Raw genomic sequence first — 26,095 nt, forward strand, 5'->3', positions numbered from 1 at the left:
ACAAGTCCCCATCTACTTCAGTTGTTTAGGAGAATGCTCCAATGCTGGTTTGCTGTTCGTACTACTTCACCTGACTTTCCATCAGCATGGAGGGGAGGAGATACTGACTGCATTTTTATTTTTTGGGTGAACTTATCCTTTAAGACTACAGCATCAGAGCATGAACATGGGTCATGTCTTTCTTTCCTAGTGAAGCCAACTCATTGTTTCTTTCAACAATGAAAGAAAACTAAGCAAGAGCACATAAGGAAGTTATAATTTAAAAAGTACATGTCAAACCATGTATGTCGGAGTAATGGTTATTAAAGGTTTTTTTTGGATTTTAAGTTTGTTAGTTTTTCCTCACTAAAATCATCCCTCATGCCCATAAAAGGAGAAGGTTAAATTGGCTGGTTATAACTCAACTATTATTCGGGTCAGGTATGACATATGTAGCAGATTTTAATCACACGAACATGAACCTTGAGTGTTGACATGAGTTTGAAAAACAAAAAAGTTGTATATATATATATATCCAGCCAGCTTTCATGGTGAGTCAGTGTTTTATGTACAGATTCCATGTGATGACGATCGGCTCTGTTCCTTTGTGTAAAATGATCCAACATGTCAAATGTTACACATTGTGGGGCGGTGTGAAGAAAAGCTCTGATCTCTCTTCACCTTGATCTTTGACATGTGATCAGATGTGAGTCGGAGGATATCCTGTGTTTTTCGAACCCGAGTGTAAATTCAGCGCAGGTTCGGGGCAGTTTTATTATGGTTGAGGCCGGTTGGATTGAGGGGTGAGACCTCCACACGTGTGATCACATCCATATGAGACAAGAACATGAGACATGACCGAGTGTACGAGATCATAGGGGTGAAAACAAGAGAGGGAAGAGAGGGAGAGAGGAGGGGAAATACCAAAGTGATGTCAATTCTCTTGGGTGGACTCCCTGCTGGGACTACACACACACACACACACACACACACACACACACACGCTTTTAAAGATCAACACAGAAGATTTTGTGATTTTGATCTGGCCAACAAATTACTTTAAAACAGGACCAGGTGTCCGTTTACCTTCAGGCTTTGTTGTAATGTGTGACTATATATTTACACATATATGTATCAAGAAGCTCAATTTCAACAATTCCTAATAACTAAACCTCAAAATAGCTTTGCTAGAGTAAATGTTAGCCAAGTTTCTTCATGTAGCTTTACATTTGTTTTGGTTGAATTTTCTATTTCTCTCTTGTTACAACACTGTGCTCATGCCCTGGTTAGGTTTAGATACAATAACCCTGTGGTTAGGTTAGGAAAACATCATGGTTTTGCTAAAAAAATACCTGTTTTGGTCGCCATGATCACGGATGGCGACGGTCCAAATGACAAACGAATGCAAGCATGTGTTTCCTGTTTCAGTATAGGGCTTCACACTGCATATGCTTAGCCCGAGAGGCCATCCTCACCCCCAGGCTAAGAGCTGACCCTCAGATAACTTAGTTTCACACGCAATAGAAATAGAAAAATTCAATTGAACCAAACGTAAAGTTGCAACATTCAGTTTTCAACTTATCTGTGGGTTTTGCAGAAACATACTTATCTAACATTAATCTGGTGATTGGGTTAGCCTTAAGGCTTGTTTGGATAAGTGAGGGCAGATGTGTGAGCGCTGTTTTTATTGCATAAACGAGCTGGGAGAAAGTGGCGGATACGGAGGCTGCCCAGGAAAAAAGAGTAAAAAAACCTGGGGGGCACGCAGGCCTTGAATATCTACTCCCATCTCTCAGGTGCAGCCACTTACTCTGACAAACCACCCGAGTGGGGAGGCTGTAACACCGATTCATCCAACCTGAGAGAGCACTTTCACAAAAAAGTACCGTACCCTTTTTTATTTTAAAAGACATCAGTGGCTAAGACCATTATATCCAAAGCAGCATCTCACTAACCATAAACCCAAAACTTAACATTCATGAATCCCCATTTCAAGCAGATCTCTGACTCCAGTACGACCACAACACAACTCTTAATGACTCCATGCGGTCCAGCGTCCAACCCTTGATATTTTCTCATATTTCCTCTATGGTTACACTCTCTAATGCCACCTAATCAGGACCAGGGACGCTTTCAGAAAGCTTTCACTGAGTCCTGTGAGCTGCACAGACACCAAAGCTCACTCTGTCATCAGTTATTCAGGCGAGGAGGATGGCTGGGAGATGTGACGGATGTCTGCAGGAAGGAGCGAGGCTGAAAGGAAGGATGAAGATGGTGATCGAGAGAGGAGAGCGGCACGCTTCCATCTCAGCCTCCCTCCCTCCCTCAACCTCGGCTCAACTTTGTTCTACTTGTGGCGAGGGATGGGACGGGACCAGCTGGCGGCAACATGCTAAACATTGCGTTAAACTAGAAAACCAGACTATTAAACTGAGACGTGCTTTATCCTCGAATACGATTACATGGAGACTGAAAATGGATAATCCTTTGAAGCCTGATCAAAGAAAGTCTGAATTTTGAAGTGGGCTGCAGTGTGTTTACATGTAAAAGGAGTTGATATGGGTAGCTGTTTACATGACCACAGCATGTAATCCGGTTAGAGAATATTCTGTGTCGTGTCACGAGGAGTTATGCTCGTTTCTGTTAGCGTGAAAAACAGGACAGATGACTGTCAGGGAGAAGCACTGCTACTGTACCTGTGCAGAAAAACACACATTTGAAGTATTGCATGCACATATCACATGTGCAGGTTTTTAGGGAACATTTTTCCAACCTGGTTTTCTCTTTTTGTTGCCTCGTTACCTAATCTGACCGTGCTCATATCAGCAGTTAGCAGTTGGCGTTGCTGCCCATTCTTAACAGGAAGTCGGACAATCTCCAGCTGTGATCGAGGCAACAAAAACAGGTGTTTTAAGCCAAACCATGTTTTCCTAAACCACAACCAGGCTATAAGCACAGAGTTGTGACGAGAGAGAAATAGAAAACATAAAGGAACTTTCAGTTTCAACTTATTCAGGGTTTTGCAGAAACATACGTAGCTATCATTTATCATTTTCGATAATAATAATAATATTGATTGGGCTGGTATATTTAGATATGCAGCATTTATATGAATAAAATCACCAATTTAATATTTATTCGATGTTAGAATGGGTATATCTTAAAATTCACACTCACATTAACAGTGTACTGTTAATGTGTGCCTCATGAACCTTTAGCTGTTAAACATTTCAGCTCATAGTTGTATTATTACTATAATATTATTTTGTTCAGTTAGTACGGATGCAAGTTATGCACCCTGTAATGTAATTTGCATTTCTGCAAACCACAGATATGTTTAAACTTTACATTACTTCATGTTGCAACTTATTGTTTCTTGAGGATCGTTTTTCTTTTTTATGTCGTAGCAATGCTGTGCTTATGATCCGGTTTAGGTTTAGGCACAAAAAACACTTGGTTAGGGTCAGGAAAAGATCATGTTGTCTCCACAAACTAGATGGGGAAAAAAAAAAAAACTATTTAAAGGGAACTTCAAAGCAGGAAAATATCATTTTGCACACTGTAAAGACACACTTCTGTTTTTATGGACCATTACAGTAAATGCAAAACTCTTGATGTCTCTGCATAATTTGATGCACATTTCCCTATGATTACACAGTGCTCGGGATCTGTGGAAATGTTGGCATCCTAACAAGCAGTCAGAATAAATTTCAATGAGTTTAAAACAAGAAACCAGGTTTCTAGAACGGATTGAAGGTTTCGGGACTAAATTCTGTTCATCGTGAGGAATGTCTCCCATTGTCAGAGACGAACTGATGTTGTTTCTGAAACCTGCCAACTTGTCTCCTCGCCCACATCCTTCGATAAAATCTCATAAATAAAATCTGGCTGTCTATTGTTATTGCAGGAGGAGAAAAACTGTTTTCTTTGGGTTGTCTGTGCAAATATGTCACTGTGGTGTAACACAAGCATCTACAGACTAAACACTGTGGCACACACCGGTTCTGGCCTCTCGCTGTGGATCAGGATTTGGGCCTCTTTTGTTTCAACGTCCTCTGTTGGCCTGTAAAGCAGATGTGTTTTTGTCTTTGTCATAAAGCTGTGGCGTGTAGCTACAAAGGTGGCATCGCCAGATATCGGGGGTTCAGTTCCCCTGTGCGTAAGTCACGGCAGAGCAGGATTACTCAAACATACCGGTACCCCTCCCCGTATGGATGCCCACTGGAAACAGGCCTGGTCCTCATTCTGGGTTTGAAAAGCACTGCAGTCAACCATCACAAAAGCAAAGCTGCATCAAACATCCCACTGACACACTGACAAACAAACGTGAGTTCAAAACCACCGCCACAAAAGCAGGAGCTGTTGCAGATGGGGTCCGACGTCTCACTGAGTGTTTGTTGGAAGCTGTTTGGGGAAAATGAAGACATGCTCCGCTAACTAATCAGCTGGGACATGTTGTGGTTTCGTGCTACAACACTGCAGACGGATTTTTCTGTTCTGCTGCTGTAATGTCAAGTGAGACATATACACAAAGGGTGATTTCAGCAACGACTGCCACTGTAGATGTTTGACTAACGTCCTGTCTGTACGGTAAACACTTGACAACAATGTGAAGAGGAGGATATCCCCTTTCCCCATCCTCTTTGTTTGCCTCTTTTTTGCTTTGTGCAGCAAGTCATTAAGACAGAAAACATCTGTATCCAGCGTGAAGAGTCTTGGAAAGTTCAGAGCAGGTGGTCTGAAGCCTCATGATTTTTAATTTAAGGAGAAAATAATGTGAATGCAAATCATTTATTTGATCTAATGGGATTTAAATGAGGATATGTGGTTAATGTTCATGCTCAAGCTGTTGTGAATCAAACATTGTTAAAAGACAGGCAGAAATATCTTTTGTAATCCATTTCAACAAGACAAAAGAAAAAAGTTTTGCAATTCCCCCACAATAGCTGAACATTTTGCCTTCAGTTAGAGACTGTCTGACAGATGTGTTTGTGAGTTTTACTTCGTGGCTTAAAAAATGCTGACTATCATCTCTGATACTCATTATATGCACCAGAAGTTGGATAACAGATCATGTATGAACCAACAAAGGGAGCAGACAGCACTGCCTTAAAAATTACAAACTGGCAGCTGGCTAAAAACTGGAAATGCTCTGTCGCCACCCCGTGGATAAAAGCATAAAGTACACCCTGTATTTTAATAATCAGTAAAATAGAGGTAAATAACTGTTTATTTAATTTCATGTAACAAGGCAGCCCATAGTAAATGTTTCTTGTGCTAATTAAAATGTTACTTTTTGATAATTAATCTGTATTGTTATGATGAATGTTGCTCTTTAATTGGGCATCTTGACACAGGCTGCTTTACAAAAGTGCTGGAAAAAGCTATCAAATCATCGTTATGGGCCAATTTCAACCCTCATTTCAAGTATTATCTCAGTATTAAAATAATAAGACCACACATTTTGATTAGAAAAAATAAAAAAAATAAATGAAATTGCATAAAATCAGTTTAGAGATTAGGAAACGTCTTTTTCTTTCTAAAACTGTTGGGATAAAGTCCAGATGTGTGTGTGTGTGTGTGTGTGTGTGTGTGTGTGTGTGTAGGGTGTCAGTTTGATTCCCATAATCTCCCTCTGCTTAAAGAGCCTGTGTTAAAACTGTTCAATAAAATAAGAGTATATCTGTAAACAGCAAGTAGACAGAAATAAAAGGACGTTTTACACAGTTTGTCAAACTATCCGACTTGTTTTCGCAGCTCAACACCTGAACAGCTGATTTCCATTCTGGCTGATGAGACTTCTGCTCAGGTTGAAGGTGGTTGGAGAGTCACAGGATCTCACCAGACTTTTACTGTAGTCCATTTTCTCAGGAGACATTTTGTCTTGTCGAAGCAGAGAAAGCACAGGTGTTACTCACGACAATAACAATGACTTCCAAAGCAGCTGATTAAAAATTCAGCCGTCATTCGTGTTATTATTTCTGACTGAGGTGAGTTCCTCTGTGAAAAGAGCTTTTTATATGAAGCTGACAGGAAAGTGATGGAGATGTCAATCAAATATTCAGCTCATACACCTGCTTGGATTCAGTACAGTGTGCAGGGCCTTAAACAAACCTAAACCATGTGGAAAACACCTGTTTGGTGTTTGTTAACAGCCTCCAATCTTTTGGTTTCAGGCTTCCACCAGAATTCGCTCCCTTTCAGTCAGGAGGGCGTGAGTTAAGGTCGGCCACGGATGAAGTTGTTGGACGAGGTTGAGGTCAGGACTCTGTGAAAGCCAGTCAAGTTCTTCTAACCAAAGCGGGAAAATGATTTCTTTGTTATCTCAGTTTGTGCGTATTGAGATTGTCACGTTGAAACAGGAAAGGGCCACGCAGGAGAAAGCACACCGTTGTCAAATATTTCAGCGTTTGTTGACGATTTGCCTCATTTCAGCTTCACAAAGTGGATTTTTGAGTCTCATCTCTAACTCATTAAATACTGATGCTTTGGGATTGAAGGTCGGGTCGACCTCTTTCTTACAAATTGGACCTTTAACATCTCGCTGAACCACTGACAGGTTCAAATTTGTACATAGGCTACGAACCATATTGATTTCTACAAAAAAACTTGACTTTCGCATCAGGAGCTAGAGGAGATGGCAGTGAAGTTACAGGTGAGAAGGCTTCCAAGCCATCGAACATAGTCCGAGACTGTTTGTTTGTGCCAACAAAACCTCGTGTTTTTAACGAGACCTCGAGACAACTCAGTCTGTCTTTGTGGCGAAGGCGGACCGTTTTCTATCCGGTGATCAAAACAGGTATTTTAGGCCAAACCATGATGTTTTTCTAACCCTGACCTGGTAGTTTTTATGCTTAAACCTAACCAGAACAGAAGTTCAGCATTGTGACAAGAGAGAAACATAAAAATTCATCCTAAATAAAGTTCAGTGTGTTCAGTGTTCAGTGTCTTAGCTTACACTAAGTCTGGTGATTGGGTCAGGACTCGAGTCATTGTCACTCTGACTCGAGTCAACTTCAGTCACAGTTTTAATGACTTGCAACTGACGACTCTAATTACCATTTTTGTCTTCATTTTATATTTTCAGTGTAGTTTTTTGTCATTTATTAGTGTGACTTTCAGCATTTGACTGTTTAAAAGAGACGAACAGGGAGCATTGCTTTGATTGAGAAGAAATCAAGAACAAATAAGCGTTTACAAACATATTTATTAATTTATCTGATTCCATTTAATTCACTGAATGTCAGTAATTACGATTATATCATTATGAGACATTTGACTTGACACAACCTGTGATTTTATTTGACTTGACCTGACTTTCCTGAGAAAAAACTGACTTGTGACTTGCTTGACTTGAGTCACATGTCCCTCTCACTTTCTTTTTTTGTTTTTTTTTGGTGTCACTGCATTATCAGAACTTTCCAAACCCAATAACCGGATGATGCTTGCGGGCTTTTTAAGCTTTTAATGTAATTCTTGCAGCTCAGTGATGCTCTGACTCGCAGCGGCTCTGGGCTGCTTCCTGCACATTAAATCGTTGTCCTAATTTCTCACAGCATCGCGCTTTGAGTGTTTTTTGGTGAGGGATTTCCTGTCTGTCTCTCCACCGGCATATGCCTTTGCCCTGGATGATGCGCTTCTCTTCCCGAGCATGACACACTTACTGGGCTGCAGAGCCGAGCCACGGGACAGAGACACGGCGAGGAGGAGCGAGCCGTGAGGACAGAGAGTCACACGAAGAGGAAGAAGAAGGAGAAGATGATGATGATGAGGAGGAGGAGGATGCGGGAGAGGAGAAGCAGATGAGAGCTCATAATGATGATGATGATGATGCTATCGACATAGAGAGGGAAGGCAAATAAATCTCTGCGGGTAGGAGGATGCTGAGAGTGATGATGATGATGATGATGATGGTGGTGGTGGTGGTGGTGCTGTGAGGACGGGACCTGCACGGAGGAGAAGGTGGATGCTGCTGCTGCTGCTCGGACGCTTCTTCTTCTTCTTCTCCTTCTTCTTCTCCTCCTGCTCAGTGTTGATCATCGTGCGGGTAAAATCTCGGGTATCAGCGAGAGTTTAACGAAGCGCTATTCTGAGGAGGTGGGCCAAGTCCCGAGAGAGGGAGGAGAGGGGAGGGAGGGAGGAGAGGGGAGGGAGAGAGGGAGAGAGAGGACCTCCGGACTGGCTGATCTGTGGGATGCTGCTGCTGCTGCTGCTGCTGTCAGTGATGTGAAGCGACATTAAGGATCTGATGACAGGACTCCTGCCTGCATGTGGAGGACACACATTTCTACATTTTTGCAGGTAAGCAGCTCATCTCTCTCTCACTCTCTCTCTCTCTCTCTCTCTCTCTCTCTTTTATGCTGGCTGTCTATGTCTCTCTCTCCTTCCACCCTCATCTCAACTCTCTCCCTCTCTGCTGATCACTATACACACTATATACACTACACACCAGAGCAGAGAGTTATTGGGAGGTATGGTTTGTATATGTTGGTGAGTGAGCTCTTGCTAACATTGTCTTCATAGTAGTTTTTCACCTCCTACAGTATCACAGTCGTGTTATGTAATATCCCAATAGATGCACTGACAAAATGACTATTGTTACGCTGTAAAGTTTGCAAACCTGATTCAGTGGTGGCGTGTAAGTCTACATTTGACGGCTTGTTTATGTGGAAATACATCAAATGAATACGTCTGAGTTTGTGTTATTGCCTCATTAATATTTTAAATATGAACTTTCTGAGTTTTGATTTTTTTTAAAAACTGCATCGTGGATCTTTCAGTGTAATTTTGAGGTTTTTGTTCTTGATTATTTCCACTTTATGCTACATTTCAGGAGAAAATATGATACTTTTCACTGTGTTTAATGTAGGTGGCAGCTATTATTTTATTGACTTTATAATTTATAATGTGGTTAAAATGACCTCATCATGAAAATGCTGCCTATGCATCAACAATAATAATCCACTCATATATTTATAAGAGAAAACCTGCTGCATAATGAGGTCGTTTACATTTTTACTGACATTTTAAATATATTTTTGTTCATCAGATTTTTACAGTAGGATGTGGAAAAGGAAGAGAAGTCGGCAGGTTGCAGAAACATTTGACTTTAAAGCAACATTATGTAACATTTGTATCTTAAAATAACAGCTTTAAAGTCATTGTGACGGTACAGTATCTCGTGAAGGGGTGAATGGTGTCTCTGTCTCAGCCTCTCCGCCCCCCGATCACTTGTTTCTATGACACCTCAGTGAGAGGGGAGGATCACAGCGTTACATACATGTTTACTACAACATACAAGTCTTCAACACAGAACATCGTTATGACGTAATGAGTTTTGTTTGTAGTTAGCACCTACATTATGACAAACTGTTACACACCTGGGGTTTGTATTTACAACAGTGGTGTTGCAATCAGAGACTGTGGGGGGCACCAAATCGCACAAAATGCTAATTTCTACATAGTGTTGCTTTAAAATGTAGTCAGTCACTTAATCCAAGTATTACAATATTACTTTTCGTTACTTTTGGATGCAAATAAAGACAAGAGAAAATAAATATCACTGAGATACATTTTATTTTAAGGTCCTATTTGTAAGAAAAGTACATTTTTGAGTCTCATTTAAGACGAATACTGACGAGTTGGGAACGAGACTCAAAAATCTACTTTTCAAACAAACAGGACCTTTAACTTTCAGACACAAGTGTGTATCTGTGAGAATACAAATTTGTGGTTTTCACAATGTTGTGTGAGATTTTGAAGTGTTGTCTTGTGTGCACATTTCCATGGTTACAGACTAGTATATCACTCTTTTTTTAAAATTGTAATCCTGTTTGTAATCTCCTTGTTTCCACTAAATGTATCTGTAATCCAATTACATCTTTTATCTCTAACTTTCACAGAATACTTTTTTGTATGTTGCATGTAATCCGTTACTCCCCAAACCTGGTACTGCGAAAGGGTCCAAACATTTCTTCCACTACTGTAGCAGCCTGAACACATTAATGTAGAAACATAATAACTGCAGATGCACACAGGGCAGGACGGGTCAGTGAAGGTTCAGGAGAAATAACAGCACAAAACTCAATATAAATACAAACACTCACTACTAAGTGTTACATGCGGGCCATCCAACAAAAACAAGAGCTGCATGTAATTACTAACACTATTGAGTTATCGCACGGTGTTTATGCACAGGAGATTTACAAAAACATCTTCAACGGTGAGAGGAAATTAAAAGTCACCTAAAGAAAATTTACTACCAAGTAAAACAAACACATTGCAGCTCCCTATAGGACTGTTGTAGGCGTGTTATAGTGATTTTTGGATAGGCTCAACTCTCTTTCTCTCTCGCTCTCTCGCGCTCAGCTTTCCTCCCAGGCTTTCCTCCCACACACTTTAACTCTCTTGTTTCAGCAGTGAAGTACAGAAGCCTTACAGTAACAGTAACAGTAACAGTGCAGAGAGGAACACTGGCCAAATGTTTTCGTAGGAGCATCAGCACGCATGTGATCCGCTAGAGTGTTGGAGTTATATAAAAAAAAGTTATTTAGACCTATAAAGGAGAGGAAATCCAAACAGGTGGAGGTGATGCAACGGAAAAAACCTCACGGGTCAAGACAAAAACAGAAGGCACGAACAAGACGGCAAAAATAAGAATATAAATCTCCCTCGAGTGTGGTCATGTGTGTTGTTGTGTTAAAAAGCAACATTTTCCAGCTTTAATACGTGCGACTTTTTCAGCAACAGAGGTCGACAGTGTGATCTAAAGAGCCTCACAGTGTCAGGGCTGCACACAGTCTTAATGCCGGCTTCCCCAGAGGATATCAAAGCCCTTCCATGGGTTATCTAAGTGGCTTTCTCTCTCCACTCAGCTATGAAGGTCAGCGCTACAAAAAGCCCTTTGACTTTCATGTGACACTCACTGATTTACGCAACATGTTTGACTCTGTAAACCGTGGCAAGTTCAATAAGCCGAAACTGGATGTAAGACTCTGAGATTTAGTTTTTAGGGCAGGTATAATGCATGGTCAATGTAAATAGTATAAAATGTCAGCAGTTAACGTTTCTACAAACCACAGATGCATTTCAATTTGTACTCACAGGCCAGGTACCATGTTGATATTTCCACGCACCGTGTCATATCGTGTTCACATTACATGTCTATGACCTGACTTTCACATTGGGTGGTGGAGTGACCCCAGTTCCCGACTGTGTTCCGACATTTTTAAGCATGAAACCACTGGATTTTTCTGACAAGGGACCACGGCATTTCACATTTGTAAGCGGGACACTGCTGGGTATTCTTAAAGAGACCTCGAGACAATTTGTAGACGTGTTTGTGGCGACCAAAGCAGGTATTTAGGGCCAAAGCATGATCTTTTCCTAACCATGGTTTTGCAGAAACGTAAATTGCTAACATTTCTTCTGGAGACTGGTTTGCATCAGTCTGTTTGCAGAATTTTTAGGAAATTAAAAAGGCAAAAATGACACAGGGTGAGATAAAAGACATTTGTTTGGTGTAAACATTCATTTTATTTTGCAGAACCAATTCTCGGTTCAACTCGGACCTTACTGTGAGCTGAACTAATGGTAGCTGTGCACACAAGCATCAGTGGACTTCACACTTGTTTAAACGTGTTTAAACTCGGACCGTTCTATCATTTGGTTGTAATGCTGAGCCCCCCACATCTCACCGATTAACACTGATAATAATGAAAAACAAAACTATAAAGAAAATATCAAGATTGTAAAAGAAGTTTGGACTTTTATTTAAATAAGCAGCACTTTAAATACAGTAAATTCAGATTGCGTGAAACAAGAGATGAAGACTCCTCGCTCCACGAGGACTGAACCCCTGACCTTCTCACTGCGGGGTCGGCTCGGTGACCCGCCTGTTATGGGGAATTGCACCCCTGGGCTTTCAGCGATGGCACGGACGCTCTAACCGCGGGTCCTGCCTGCCCGGCTACAAACACTCGTCAGTGTGATCTTGGTGCCATTGCCAGGACTGACAGGTTGAATGGATGACAGGGCTGTGTGGGCCAAATAGACTGTCAGAGAGAGCTGGGAGGAGATGGATGAGAGGAGGGACAGAGGGACACAGAGAGAGAATCAGAGAGAGGGAATACCAGGAAGAAAGATGAAGAAATGATGGAGTGCTGTTGTGGCTACAGGCAATACCTGACACCCTCAGTTTCTGTGTCTCTGACTGGTCCTGTCCCTCATTCACTCCTCCTCTCTCCCCATCTCTGCCTGCTTTGTGTCTAATCTAACTGCACAGTATCTGGAGCTTTGTTTGCCTTCAGCAGTGGTGTAACACCTTACAAATGTGTTACAGGTTGTGTTTTGAGGCAATTTCCTTTTTAAAACAGTATTCCCTCCCATTTCATTACTAGTTGAAGCAAGTCAAGAAAAATATTCTCCTTCAGACTATTCTGAAATGAAATGAAAGTGATCTTACGCTTTAGTTTAAAACTTTTGGCAACTACTTGAGTAAGATTTGGGAAAGATTGCCTGCATCAACTAAATCGCCAGAATTAAATGTTGGAAAAGTTCATTTATGCAAAACTACAGATCATTAAACTTTAAGTTTCTTTGCAACTTTACGTTTGTTTAGACTCAATGTTATATTTTTCTCTTGTCACACTGCTGTGCTTATGTTCTGGTTAGGTTTAGGCACAGAAACCTGACCCTATCGTGGTTAGGGTTAGGAAAACATCATGTTTTGTCTTGAAGTAACTGTTTTACTCACCACAAACACATCTGGGAACGTCTCAACTTAATATCTGTTTTCCTTGCCACAAACATGGCTGGAAATTGTCCTGAGGTCTCCTAAAAAATATCCAGTGGTTTCACACTTAAAAATGTTGAAACGCATTCTTGAACTGTGGTCATCGGCAGCCTTGTCGCCTGCACTTTAACACCATCTTCTCCACCTCTTAGCATTAAAGTCAGGTAATAAACATGTAATGTAAACGTAATATGACATGTTTTGGAGACATGTTAATATGGTAAACAGACAAATGTAAACGTAGTGTTTGCAGAAACGTTACCTGCCAACAATTTCTCCTTCCGACTGGACTGAAGATACAAGAAACTATCATCGACCATTACAGGGGTTACACAGGGGGAAATAATGTACAATATGACAATGTTACTTCAGCCATTTCATTCATTGCTCTCATCTCACTGTCATCTGTTTGTGCTTTGCCTTAACAGTCGTGTAGTCTCATCCCCAGAACTGCTTTGTTTTGCATGCAGACGAGCAGCATGTAAAATCTAAAGCATGTACAGTGTTTACTCTCCTCTTCCTCTCCGTCCAGTTAGGATTTTCAGAAGCCTTTCATCTCCAACCAAACTCTCTCTAAGGACATTTATACGTGATTTTGAGAAATTGGCAGTAGCCTCCCTTTGGCAACGATAAGCAATGCAAGTCTGCAGAGAAATGACATCATCTCCAATTTTGAACTGCACTCAATTCTAGAAAAAATAAATAATCTGAATCCTTCTGAACAGCCTGTCTCTTATTCTTCCCTGGAAATGAATTAAATGAATTCATGTTCAATTGTTTTTTTCCACAATAGTAACTTTTGCTGTATTTCAGTGCTGCATGATGGAGGTTTTATTATTGGCTGTTTTGTGTTGTGCAGTTTGCTTTGGGCTGTTTGTTTCAACTCCCAAAACTATCAGCCTTTGTGTCTTGTCTCTATCATTTTTGCTCTCTCCCACTTCCCTGTCATTGCTAATTTTATCTCTTGCCGGCTGTTTGTAAGTAGGATTTTTGTTTGAATAAACTTACTCATACTTTAGTGCTTTATCCGCCGGCTCAGAAACAGTAAACCACATACAACTGGAACCTTCTATCTACAGTGAGGCACAGTTTGTGGCATTGGATGCTTAAATGCTGAAATTCCTGAAATTTATCTTAAAAGCTTTTATAACAGATATATTTCTGTAACAGATTGTAGCCATAACAGCACTTCTAAAAAAAATCTGGAAACAAAGGCCTCAACTCACATTTCTTCATTACTTCTCATGAAACATTAACATTTATTCGTCAGCGTATTCCAATACAAGCAGATATGGGCTAGATAATATGTCATTAAGACAACAAATGCAACTAATCAAATAATTATAATTCCCATCACGATTAGTGATGAAGTGACATGCTGTCTATATTTCTTCCTGCAGGATTTCAGATGTTTCCATTTTTAACTAATACAAGCAAAATTGAATAAAAGCAAAATAAACGTGCTAAATTCCAGATTGCAAAAGTTGAAAATCTTTCAGCATTTTGATTTGGTAAACAATCATCATATTAGGATACAGTAGGTATCAATAAATCAAAATTACAAATGTAAATATGAAGTCAAATGCAAGAAATGGATGATATCAAAGACTAACAACCTAAATATGGTCACATTTTACGACACCACACAGGGCCCGGAGATGTACTTTGTGTTTTTGTGATCTCTCATTCCTGTAATTTATGAGTGTTCGGTCATGTTGTGTTTAATTTTCTCACACACTTCTCTTGTTGTAGCTCTTCTACTGTAGCTTCAGTTCTTGAAGTTGACAAATATCCTGTTATCCCTGTGTGTGTGTGAGTGTGTGCGTGTGTCTCTCTCTCTCTCTCTCTCTCTCTCTCTCTCTCTCACACACACACACACACACACACACACACACACACACACACTCTGGTGAGAACAACCGACTCTGTGTGTGATTGTGTGTGTGTGTGAGGGAGAGAAGAGATAGTTCAGTCTAGCTGCCAGAGTGTGTTGTCTGTAATATCTGTCTGTGTGAGCAGGGACAGTTATGTAACAACAAAAGCAGAATGCATTGTAGGTTCACATGAGTCACACACACACACACACACACACACACACACACACACACACACACATGCACCGATGCTCCTGTACACACTCTTTGTCAGGACAGGAAGTGAGGTATTAAATCTTAGACAGCAATTTCATGATTTATCAGAAGTAGAAGGAAGTGCTGCGTTATGTCTCATCGCCATGATTTGACAGTGACACAGTGTTTGACAGGTAGGATTTGGGTTTATCCAACCCAATTTTGTTTATTATGACCACTATCATACAGAGTGTCTCCATGGGCTTTATAGACTCGCAATCAATGGTCCCTCGCTGTTGGTGATGATTTCTGAGAAGACAAACACATTCATTCGAAAACAATAAACAAATTCCAACAAAAAAAACAAACATTTATTGCATGAGGATGATACGAAAAAAAAACAATGATATCTAACAAGAGATCCCCTCTCATTGGATGGCTTCTTGTGCAGCAGGAGCTGTGGCATTATTATGGATCCCACTGGTTTAGTTATGCTGACGCAAACTGTTAACTCACAAAGTAGCTCTGGTTATATCAGTTTTTTTACGGTTCTCATACGGAGGTCTTCTGCTGCTCTGCTCAGGGTAACTCCTTCTCCAGGAGCCTCTCTTCGCTGTCAGAGTGTCTCTGGGCTAGGCAGATTGGGCAGGCTGGGTGTCCGCAGGGCTGCAGTGGTCCTCTAACTAGCCCAAAGACTGCGACTGCGGCTGCTGCTGCTGCTGCTGCGGCTGCGGCTGCGACAGTCAATGGGTCGATGTGTTTACCAGGGAAACCAAAGGTCAGAATCGGCTGTATCAGCTCTATTTGTTTTATCTGGCTGTTTGTTTACAAACCAACTGCAAAAGAAAAAAAAAACAGGCACAACCCATTAACACTGGACAACCACTGAACATACAGTGAGGAAATAGCACGTTAGCTAGCTAATTCTTGTCTCATTTCTACTGCAATTAAATATTAAATTCATCTTTGCCCATTGACCTTCCTCCTTCCCTCTGGTTGGCCAATGACTACCTGGGCCATAAAAATCTCTGTCAGGTTTTTATGACCTGAAAAAGGCTCCTATGAGTTTAACTCTAGACTCTCACTGCTTTTCTCGCCTTCTGAAGTAATAAGCAGGGAGTACCAGGACGTTGAAGCTGTTGCGGCTTTTGTCCTTCCAGAAGAAAAAAAAAAGGTAATCAGAGGCGAAATATCAGGGTCCTGCAAGAAAACTTGTGGGATCAATAATGACACGGATCTGGTGAAAAATGGCAGATAACAAAAACATGACCATGAAGTAGTTAAAGTTATAAGATCTTCAAACTTTAAAATTAAACTTCCTCAGATAAACATATAAAACTCCTTGATTATAATCCAACAATAGGTTCTAATACTAATGTGGTAAATGTAACCCAATCGCCAGAATAACGGAAATTTCTCTTCTGCAAACCACAGATATGCTGAAACTTGACATTTCGTTTGGTTCAATTTTCTTTTTTGTTGTGAAAATTTGAATAAACTGTGCTTATTCTCTGGTTTAGCCTTACCCTAACCAGACCATATTCATCAAGTTGGGACATAATAACAAATATGAAGTTTCAACATATATCCCTGGTTTACAATTTTCCCAGAATCTAGTGTTTTGTTGTGTTATTATTGTTGCCGCCGGTAAAACAAAGACAACTAGATTGTTTCCATTTTCCTTAGAGCCACAACTACCAACAACAGAGAACAAACTGAGTTCATTTATTCATTTTGTCTGTAATGGAGACGTGAAAGCGGATAGAAATGTTGCCAGGGTGCCTTCATTTTTCCCAGGAGACGACATTACATGTTGAAAGTGAGGTTTATAGGGAACCGATCTAAACACAGATGGTGTCATTATTCTATAGCCGTCAGTGCAGTCAATATTTACTTCATAATGATCCGTTAAAGCAAGTCTATTACCCGTTTAAATACACATAGGACCATCACTAGAAACTAGGGCTAGTTGTGCTACAAAAACAAGAAAAAAACAGAGAATAAACAGCTTTTTGAATCAATATTAAACATCGCAGGAGAGCAGGAAGAAAGGAAGGTTGCTTTAAAATGCATTCAAGTGTGCAGACCTTTATTTACATGCGCAGCTCTTTGTTTCTCGTTAGGTGCGTTTATGGTCTGAACTGCTGATTACACTTTGATGAAGATAATATTTATTACCGTCTTCATTATATTTATTGTTATTGTTCGTTTTAATAGCGGTAGTTCCGGCATTACATCCCTGTAGTAAAGTAGCATTTGCGTATATGTACTTATGTGTGTGTGCATGTGTGTGTGTGTGTGTGTGTGTGTGTGTGTGTGTGTGTGTGTGTGTGTGTGTGTGTGTGTGTGTGCGTGCGTGCGTGCGTGTGTGTGGTTCAGGTATTGATTGGAACATTTGAACCCTGTGGCCATGTTCCGGAAAGAGCAATGAACACACACACACACACACACACACACACACACACATATTCACACACAGGGTGGCGTGGGTGGCCACTTGACTGCCTCACACACACACACACACACACACACATACACAACACAACACACACATACACACACATTGCCTGGGGCTTTATAAACAGCCGGGCTTGGAGGTTGTGACTCGCACATCAGTCTCCGCTGCCTCCCTCCCTCCCTCCCTCCTCCTCCTCCTCTCACTCTCTTGGTAGAACAACACAGCTTCTCTCACTCTCTCTCATTTATTTCTCTCATTCTTCATCAACCTGTTTTCTTTTTTCCCTTTCCTTCCTCTCTTCTTGACCTGCTGCGCACATTGTCTTCTCTCACTAACGTGCTGTCCTGCCCCACCCCCCTCTCCATTTGCTCTGTAGCTACATGTACGGCAGCACTGTGTGGTGGAGACCAGTTGAAGTTGGCTTCCTGCCTGTTGAGATGTGCCAATAGGAAACACTGTGAACAGGGGTTCATGCTGATGAAATTGATCTGCTCAGGTAAGGAACATGACTCTTTTTTCCTTTTCCTTGTGCTTCTGTGCTTTAATTAGTCCCCTGGTACTGAGTGTTGTTTGTTGTGTAGACACCAAGAGCATAAACAAGATTCTTGGATTGTACTGTAGGGTAGGACTGTGAAAATAGAAAGATGTGTGTATTTGTATTTACCATCATTTAATATTGAGGTTCAACATTAACAAACTGTCCATGTTTGTAAAGAGGGATGTAGCCATCTAAACAGTGATATGCCACATTTATACCAAATACACCCATTTTTTAAATTTGGTTAAATATAAATAAAGTTTTTACAAATATCCTTTAGTGTTAAAACAATATAATTTCTGCTCTACTAAACATAATAACTTATTTTTCTGTTGAAGATAAACATTTACGCTTTATATGCTATCAAGTTCCTTGTAAAACGCATTTGTTAATAGATAATTAAGCTCTTTTAAGTCCTTATAAGATGCTTACTAACATTAATAAGACTATAAGCTTGAAAAATAGCATCATAAAAAAATATTGCTATAAGACTTTTATAAGGACAACTTATTAAAGAGACTCTTTTTTTAATCAATTTACATGTATTAATCACTTTCTTTACAAGGTACAAGGTCATTTATTTGTCATTATACAACACAAAAACACAAATTAAGGAACATATATACAGTTATTGATCTACAAATGCGCCTGTCAGGGTATATGTAAGCAGCAAAATATATATAATCATTGGCCATAAGTGAGCAGATTGTAACGTGACGGGAAAAATGAGACTTTCTCTGCCTCGCTCCACTGCCTATACAAGCCTGTGGACGTTTTGTTTAAGTTGTTTGATGCTGCTGGACTGTGGATTCTCTGTGAAGGACTCAAAGACCGTTTAAATGACGTGACTTTGTTCCCGTTTTCGAGTACCTCGTCTCGGCGCCTCTCTCCGCTCCGCTAACAGAGAGCAACAGTAGCTAACATCAGTTTAGAAATGGAGTCTGCGAACATCAACTAACTGGCGTCCAGCACAACACAGAAGTTTCACAGAGCCCCTTTAACAGACTGCTTAAGAACATTAATAAAACATGGTTATTAGCAGTTAGCACTTTCACAGTGAACTTTGCTATTTTGCAGCTGCCGAATCTAAAGATGAAACAAAACTCAACAGTTTATTAAGTTTTTTATTTTAACGATCTAAAGCTGTCCATCAACAAGTGTCTTATGAGCGCTCGAAAAGTTATTTTAATCTGACAATAGACATGTTTATGATGCTGCAATACAGTATTAACACTTATATATAGTCTTATTAATGTTAATAAGCATCTTATAAGGACTTACCTCCTTAGTAAGGCTTATAACAAGGGACCTTAATATAAAATGTTACTGGAAAAAGTCTCAAAGTACTTTAAATCCAAAGAAAGCATAGTGTGAAATAAATGACATGTTTCAGATTAATACAAAAATAATATAAATGTTTATTTTACAACAATGATACAACACTTTGAACAGATTAACCACAATATTACATTGTCAATATTGTGCCGTCGTGTACTACATAAACGCTAAACTTTTTATTGATTTGTCAGTCTTCGGTCATATTTGATAGTTTCTGAGTCCCTGGTGGTCTGAAAATTTCCAATAATTTCCAAGTGGAAACATATTCAACTTAGATTGTTATGTTTTAAATGAGCTGTTATCAGCATAGATGGGTATCTGGCAGCATCACTACAAAATTAGTGCCTGAAGTGGCCTTTTAAAATATCCGTCAGTCTTTGATTTCTATCCAATTGTAACTGTCATCTTTGTCGGTGGAGCCCTGCGGTAAAGAAGAAATCTGACGGTATGATTGTCAGCAAACACACTTTCAGTTCCCCTGCGATAATTCTGGATTGAGGCGAAGTTGTGTCGTGTCTGCTTCTCCAGTATATTTCTGATTTGTTGCTGTTGTGGGTATCCTTTGTTTATTTTTAGCCGGATTACAGGTTGAGCTTTAAAAACTCCCGAGAACAAGGTAGACATATTTATGGAAGCCTCCCTTCTCAATAAAAGATGAATCGCTGGCTTATGCAACAGCTCCTGACCGGAGCCAGGAGAAGAGACGGTAGGAAGAGGGGAGGAACAGATGGATGGACGGACAGATGGATGGTGAACAGACGGATGGCTGAACATATGGATTGATAGATGGATGGATGGATGGATGCATGACTTTTATGGATGTGTGTTTTCCTGTCACGGTTGCCCTCCACGAAAACCGTCAATACTTCCCTCCCCACCTGACTCTCCGTCCTTTTGACACTCTCTTTATATCTGTTTCTCTTTCTCTCCATCTCCCACCTTTTTATGTCTCCCTCATCCTCTCCTCTCGAACTCTCTCCCACTTTCTCTTCCCCTCTCTGATCTATTATTCACATCCCTCTCCGACTCTTTCTTTCTTTCCCATGACACCTGAAATCCCTCCGTCGGCTGCAGGGCGTTTAGACCTCCAACCAAAAGTGCTTCCCTCTCAGGAAAAGAAATAGGATGATGAATAAAAGAACAGAGCAAAGAGACAGATAAAAAGCTTCGGGATGGGCAGCTCTATAGATACGTCTCTCTTACCATGTGGCTCATTGTATAGACTGACATTTAACACAGTCCTGTGTGTAATCCTTCTCAACGGCCGGATCCGACCATGTAAGATTCAGTGAGGACAAGAAGTCAGAGCAAAGTGGAAATGTAATATTCTGAAATACTTACTCCTGTTTAGTTTTCTGATGTTGTGGGATATCAACAGGTATGATGATATTGATGATATGATGATAATATTCCATAAGTTATTTATTCATTACCTTGGTTGCTTTACCTGCTTTCCAATTCATTGTTTTAAATGTATCGTCATTGTACATTTACTTAACTCAGATAAACTTTAGCCCTCACAAAACCAAAAGCCATTCAAGCCAAAAGGAATATGGTTGATTGCTGGTTTCTATAATTTAAATTTCTTAAATTCGTGTGCGTGCATGTTGCATTGTGGTTACTGTGGCGTTCATGTTAGCACTTTGGTGCACAAATAATCGCAATAGACCTAAAACCCTGATTCCCAAAAAGTTGAGACGTTGTGTAAAACAAAAACAAAACAGACTGGGATCATCTGCAAATCATTTGTGACATAAACTCAATTGAAACAATACAAAGACAATACATTTTTAATGTTTTATCTCAACCTCATTGATTTTTGTAAATCAATGTAAAGTAATAGAGTATGGAGCGAGGTTCACCACTAAAAGATATTACTTCCTGGGCTTTTATTTACATTTTACAAAGTGTGAGAACTTTTCTGAAAGAAGAGTGTGTTGACAAGGCAACTGCCTGGAGACTTGGTTCTGATGACATCGGGTCGTAAATGTGGTGAAGGCTGGGAAACTGTTGGGTGGCAGAGAAAGGACGAGTTTTAAAGCTTGACGTCAATGAGGCAATTGGCATACACAGACTGTGACTTAATCGAATCGGTTGAACTGAAATGTGTGAACGCCCCCAGTCAGCTGATTGAGTTGGGAGCAGGAAAGGACAAGAGCAAGAAGAAATTAAGTTAAAAAAATAAGCAGGAAGACGCCTCAGTAGTCAGCATCAGTCAGCAGGACTGACTTCTACAGGACTCAAAAACTCAAGATCAGGTTCAGTACTGTTGACCTCATCCTCTTCATCCTCCCCAACTTCAAACAAGTTGTAAAACTTTTGAAAGACACAAACAACCTATGAGGACACACAATGTAAAAGTGCTGGTGGAAAGTGAAGGTGAAGGAGAGTATCCCTGTGGGACTATGTTTTTGTTTTTTGCTTTAAATGTGTTGATTCTGGGTTTTTAGCTTTGGATTTGAAGCTTTCTGAGCTCTGAACTTCCCTGATCTTGAACAGATGTGGTGAATTTTTACCCCAAGATCAAGATTGTTGCTGTTAGGTAAAAAAACATCAGTTGATAAGGGTTATAAAAACTTGATCCTTCTGGGTGATATCGCTGTGAGTGAAAGGAGGCTGACGTGCAACACATGGCAGCTGTTTGTGCCCCAGGGTTGCTGCTGCTGTGCCCCAGAGAAGGGCATCCAGTCCCCAACTGGCAGCATAAACATCCACATCTGCCCTCTGGTTTTGAAAGTCACTCAGTAAAAGTATAGTTTTTTTTATTTTCAGAGGGTTTTTCTCTGTTTTAGTCAGATATTTTCTTGCACGTGTTGAAATTAAGAAGGGAAATTGCTATTTAACTGTTGTACATGCAACAGTCCAATATATGGTGTCTCACAACTCAGTCATGACCTTGATGAATACAGATGTCATCAGTAATAGATTATCCAAACAAATTAGTATTTGCGTTCATTCCATATACATGATAGTTAAAAGGGCCTGTGAGTGTTGGTGTGTGTGTGTGTGTGTGTGTGTGTGTGTGTGTGTGTGTGTGTGTGTGTGTGTGTGTGTCTCACGCTCTCATGCCACAGCAAAAGATAAAGGCTAAACACAATCTTCATATTAGAGCGCTGGCATGTGCGTGCATCAGATGAGGGCAGATCTGAAATGGAATCTCCTTCTGTTCCCCCTCGCTGCACACATCTTCCATCCATCTATCTGCGCTGCGCCACGACGCCTCGCCTTTCCCGCCGCCGAGCCATCAATCATCGCATTCCCGCGCCGTATGGAAATGGGAGGGAAAACTTCATTTAACGGCGTTTTACCTTCTATCTCATCTCACCTATCTCTCTTTGTCCATCTGTCCGTCCACCTGTCCGCCCGTCCAATCGGCGCTCGCGTCCAATCTGGTCACAGTGTAAGGTCGTTTATTTAAATCTATTTAAATGGATATGAGGCGCGTGCATATGCGGGGAGATTTCACGGCCCAGCAGGTCAGCAAATACCAACGCTGTTCCACCTCGCTAACCCCCCCATCAGGGCCCATAGACAATTAAGACACACGCCAGGTGGTCAAGTTTGAGTGTGTGTGCCTGTCTCTATGAAAAAAAAGTATGTTTCTATCTATCTATCTATCTAGAATAAAACGCCTGAAGAAGCAGGGGAGAGGGTTGATGAAGCGTGGGTGAAATCAAAGGAACAAAAGGTTGCGATATAGATGAAACAAGGGGAAAGCGGTGGACAGGAGCAAGGTACAGTATAGGAAGTGAAATGGGCGTCGGGGGGGAAACGGCATCACTCTCGAGGGGAAGTCGAGGGAAAGGAGAAGAGCGGAGAGAGAAATTGAGGGAGGTGACTTGGAACGTTTGAGAGAATAAAAAAAGGGGGAGAGCGGGAGGGAGGGAGGGAGGAGGAAGGAGAAGTGAAGGGTAGATGTCTTTGCTAATGTCTTTGGTGCCAATATTGACTAACGCCGGCTCCCTTTGACTTCAGTCCACTCGCTGCATCCTCCTCTTCAGTTCATTAGCTCTGTCATTTGGAAATGGACGTATTGGCTCAGCTGTTCAATATCATCATGGATGGATGGATGGATGGATGGATGGATGGGTGGATGGATGGATGGGTGGATGGATGGATGGATGGATTGATGGAGTATCAAACCTTAAAGGACTATACAGCTTAAGCTTATTAACTACAAAATCACATGTACTTACAAACAGAATTACTGAGGATTTTTTCCGATTGACCGTACAGTAGTCAATCTATTTAAAGTGATAAATGCATTTATCCCACTGGAATCAATGTTTAGTGCCAATGTAGTATCCACAGTAGCAAGGCAGTGGGTGAGGTTGAGAGAGGTTGGGTGGTGAGATATCTGACTTTCATGTAGGAGACCTGTTGACATCCTCACACAGATCAGCAGTGGGTAGTCAGCGAGGCCTGCAGGGTTCCAGATTAACATTTTTGGCCACCAATCAAGTGGCTACTGAACGTTCAAATGAATGTACCAGCCACGCAATAGATCACCATTGTTTTTCTGGCTAATAAGTGAATCAAGCTGACCGGTCACTTGCACATTTTGGCTGGTATGATGCTAATTTTGTCCCCTGGAGGCCTGACTTGGTGTCAGGTATGCCACCCTACACAGGTGAAGGCGATCCCTGACTCTTTGTGATCGAGCTGGTGCAGCGATAACTCCCTGAAGTTCTATGATTGATAAGAAAAAAGTAAAATACATTTGTTTAATTGATCAGTCTGATGGATTGAGTCAAGCTGGTTTCATACTAAGCAGGAGGGGGATTCAAGTGGTTGCCTGGAGGAAGGAAATCAAACCAAAAACCTGCATGAAAATAAGCTAAAATGTGCATTTAGTTTGGTGCCCCCTTTATGAATTAATCAGTAATTTATACGCAAATTGATTTATAGAAGTGGAAGGAAAAAAGAGATGACAACTTTAATATTTAATAAGCTTTTCAGTGTGAATAATTTGGAAATGGATGGATGGCCAGATTGATAGAGCAGATGGAAAAATCAAATCAAATGGAAGAATGAATAGTAAAGGAACGATGACAGATGACAGATTGGCTCTTTACAATATTGCGATGTCAATAATGTCATCTACAACATGTTATGCAACATGTGCGATGCATAAATGTGTGTTTGTGAATATTTGTGTGTGTGTGTGTGTGTGCCCAGAGGGGAGAAGGCTACACAGGGGTGTGTGTATGCAGCAGCTGTTTTAACATGATTAAACATCGTCTCTTCCTCCCCTCTACACCTCTATTTCATCATCTCCTCTCCCCCCCTCTCCTCCACCGTTTTCTCACCAGTCATTATCCCCTACGCAGCACTTCTGAGAAAGAAGGAGGGAGGAGGAGAGAAAGAAAAGAAAGAAAGCAAGGGGGGGATGAGCAGAAAGGGCAAGAGCCACACAGGGAATCACACATAGAAAGGCAAAGAAAGAGGGAGTCAGACAGAGTGCGGGGCGAGGAAGGTCAGGGAGAGAAAGAGATCACAGTCTTATAATTCAAAAGAAAGAGGGGCTGACTGAAATGGGCTCCCGTGATATGATGTTATGACTATTTTGGCTTTTATTCATCAGATTGCTCCAGTTGCCATGAGCCACCGGCACTTACTGGATTGGGCGTAATCCTCCTTCGCTGACCTGACAGACGAACAAAAACACATTCAGGCAGACTGAATCCGATCGGTCGGCCGAAACCGACAGATTTTTTTCACAAATCAGTGTGAGATGCTGTGTGTGTGTGTGTGTTTAATCCTTCTCCTTTGTTACTTGACTGACTGACAGACTCTGAAATGCTGTGAAAGACAGAAAATATACAGTAGCTGAACATTTCATATCAGAATGAGTCGAATTTTAACCATGTCGTCTCGTGAAAGTTTGTGCAGGCCTGCATGTGGCTGCCGAACTCTCGGCAGACACCTCTGCCTCCACGTCTTTCTTTATTTAAATGTCAAATCAATCTCTCAGCTTTTAACCGTCTAGTCAGGCCAGAAAGGTGATAATGCCGTTAGAGAGATTATTGTGTAACAGGAAAAGGCATCAGACAATTGTCAAAAGGTCGCTTGCTGCTCAGTCTTTTTTCTTCTGCGTCCTTTTTTTTTAATGCATGTAAATCACCAAGCCATTTCTATAAGTGCGGATAAGTGACCGGATGAGTATATTAGGAGGAAAGAGAAGTCAGTTGTGTCTGTTCTCCTTCATGTTGTTTTTAGTTCTTATGTAACTAATGTCCCAATCTGCAATTGACTGTAGAAGTTTAAGATCTAAATTGTAGATGGTATCTTTGTTTACTAACTTTTAAAAGTCTGTATTTGGGATACGACTCAAGTCATTTCACTTTGTCTACTTGCTCAGGTCTTTTTAGTGATGATGGTGTTAACCCCAGCATGCATTAAGGGCAGCTCTATCTTTTCATGCCGAGACGGACCAGAAATGTATAAAAACACGTCTGTGATGCTTCTCATAGGTTTATGAATAGACGCTCTCAAGTCGGGAGTTTGGGTTTACAGCTTTTTCACCATCCTGTCAGGTGTTTGGGGAAAAGAAAGCGAGGCGCAACAAGGTGAGCCTCAGAGGATTAAGTGACGAGACAAGTCCGAACACTTCAGCTGAATGTGACACCTGTCAGTCAGGAAAATAATGTACCCGGCAGAAAAGACAGACAGCTGCGTTTCTACCTGTGAAATGTGGGAAAATTACGTTAAGATAAGCCGTGTGGAAGTCTTGATGACAGACAGGTAAGGATACTGTTCATTGTCTCACAGTTTCTGATCATTTTAAATGAGCTACTTTACAATCTGCCCAGCAAACCCAATCACCAGAAGAAATTATGGCAATGTACATTTCTGCAAACAACAGATGTTGCGATGATGCTCATGGTCTAGTTAGGTTTAGGCACAAAAATCACTTGGTT

The 26,095-nt window shown here is 40.9% G+C and overlaps 1 protein-coding gene across 1 annotated transcript in view; it reads left to right on the forward strand.

The window, feature by feature from the left end:
- Positions 1–7,578: 7,578 nt before the first annotated feature.
- The window catches only part of bean1 (brain expressed, associated with NEDD4, 1), a 51,246-nt gene continuing 32,729 nt past the window's right edge, over positions 7,579–26,095 (forward strand). Inside the window, exons 1-2 of the mRNA XM_084375115.1 lie at positions 7,579–8,280; positions 17,676–17,795. Of these exons, the coding sequence (XP_084231241.1) occupies positions 17,771–17,795 (25 nt within the window). The 5' untranslated portion in view covers positions 7,579–8,280; positions 17,676–17,770. The remainder of the gene's footprint in view (positions 8,281–17,675; positions 17,796–26,095) is intronic.

This window comes from Pagrus pagrus (genome assembly GCF_965226575.1).
Source record: "Pagrus pagrus genome assembly, chromosome: 15".
NCBI lineage: Eukaryota > Metazoa > Chordata > Actinopteri > Spariformes > Sparidae > Pagrus > Pagrus pagrus.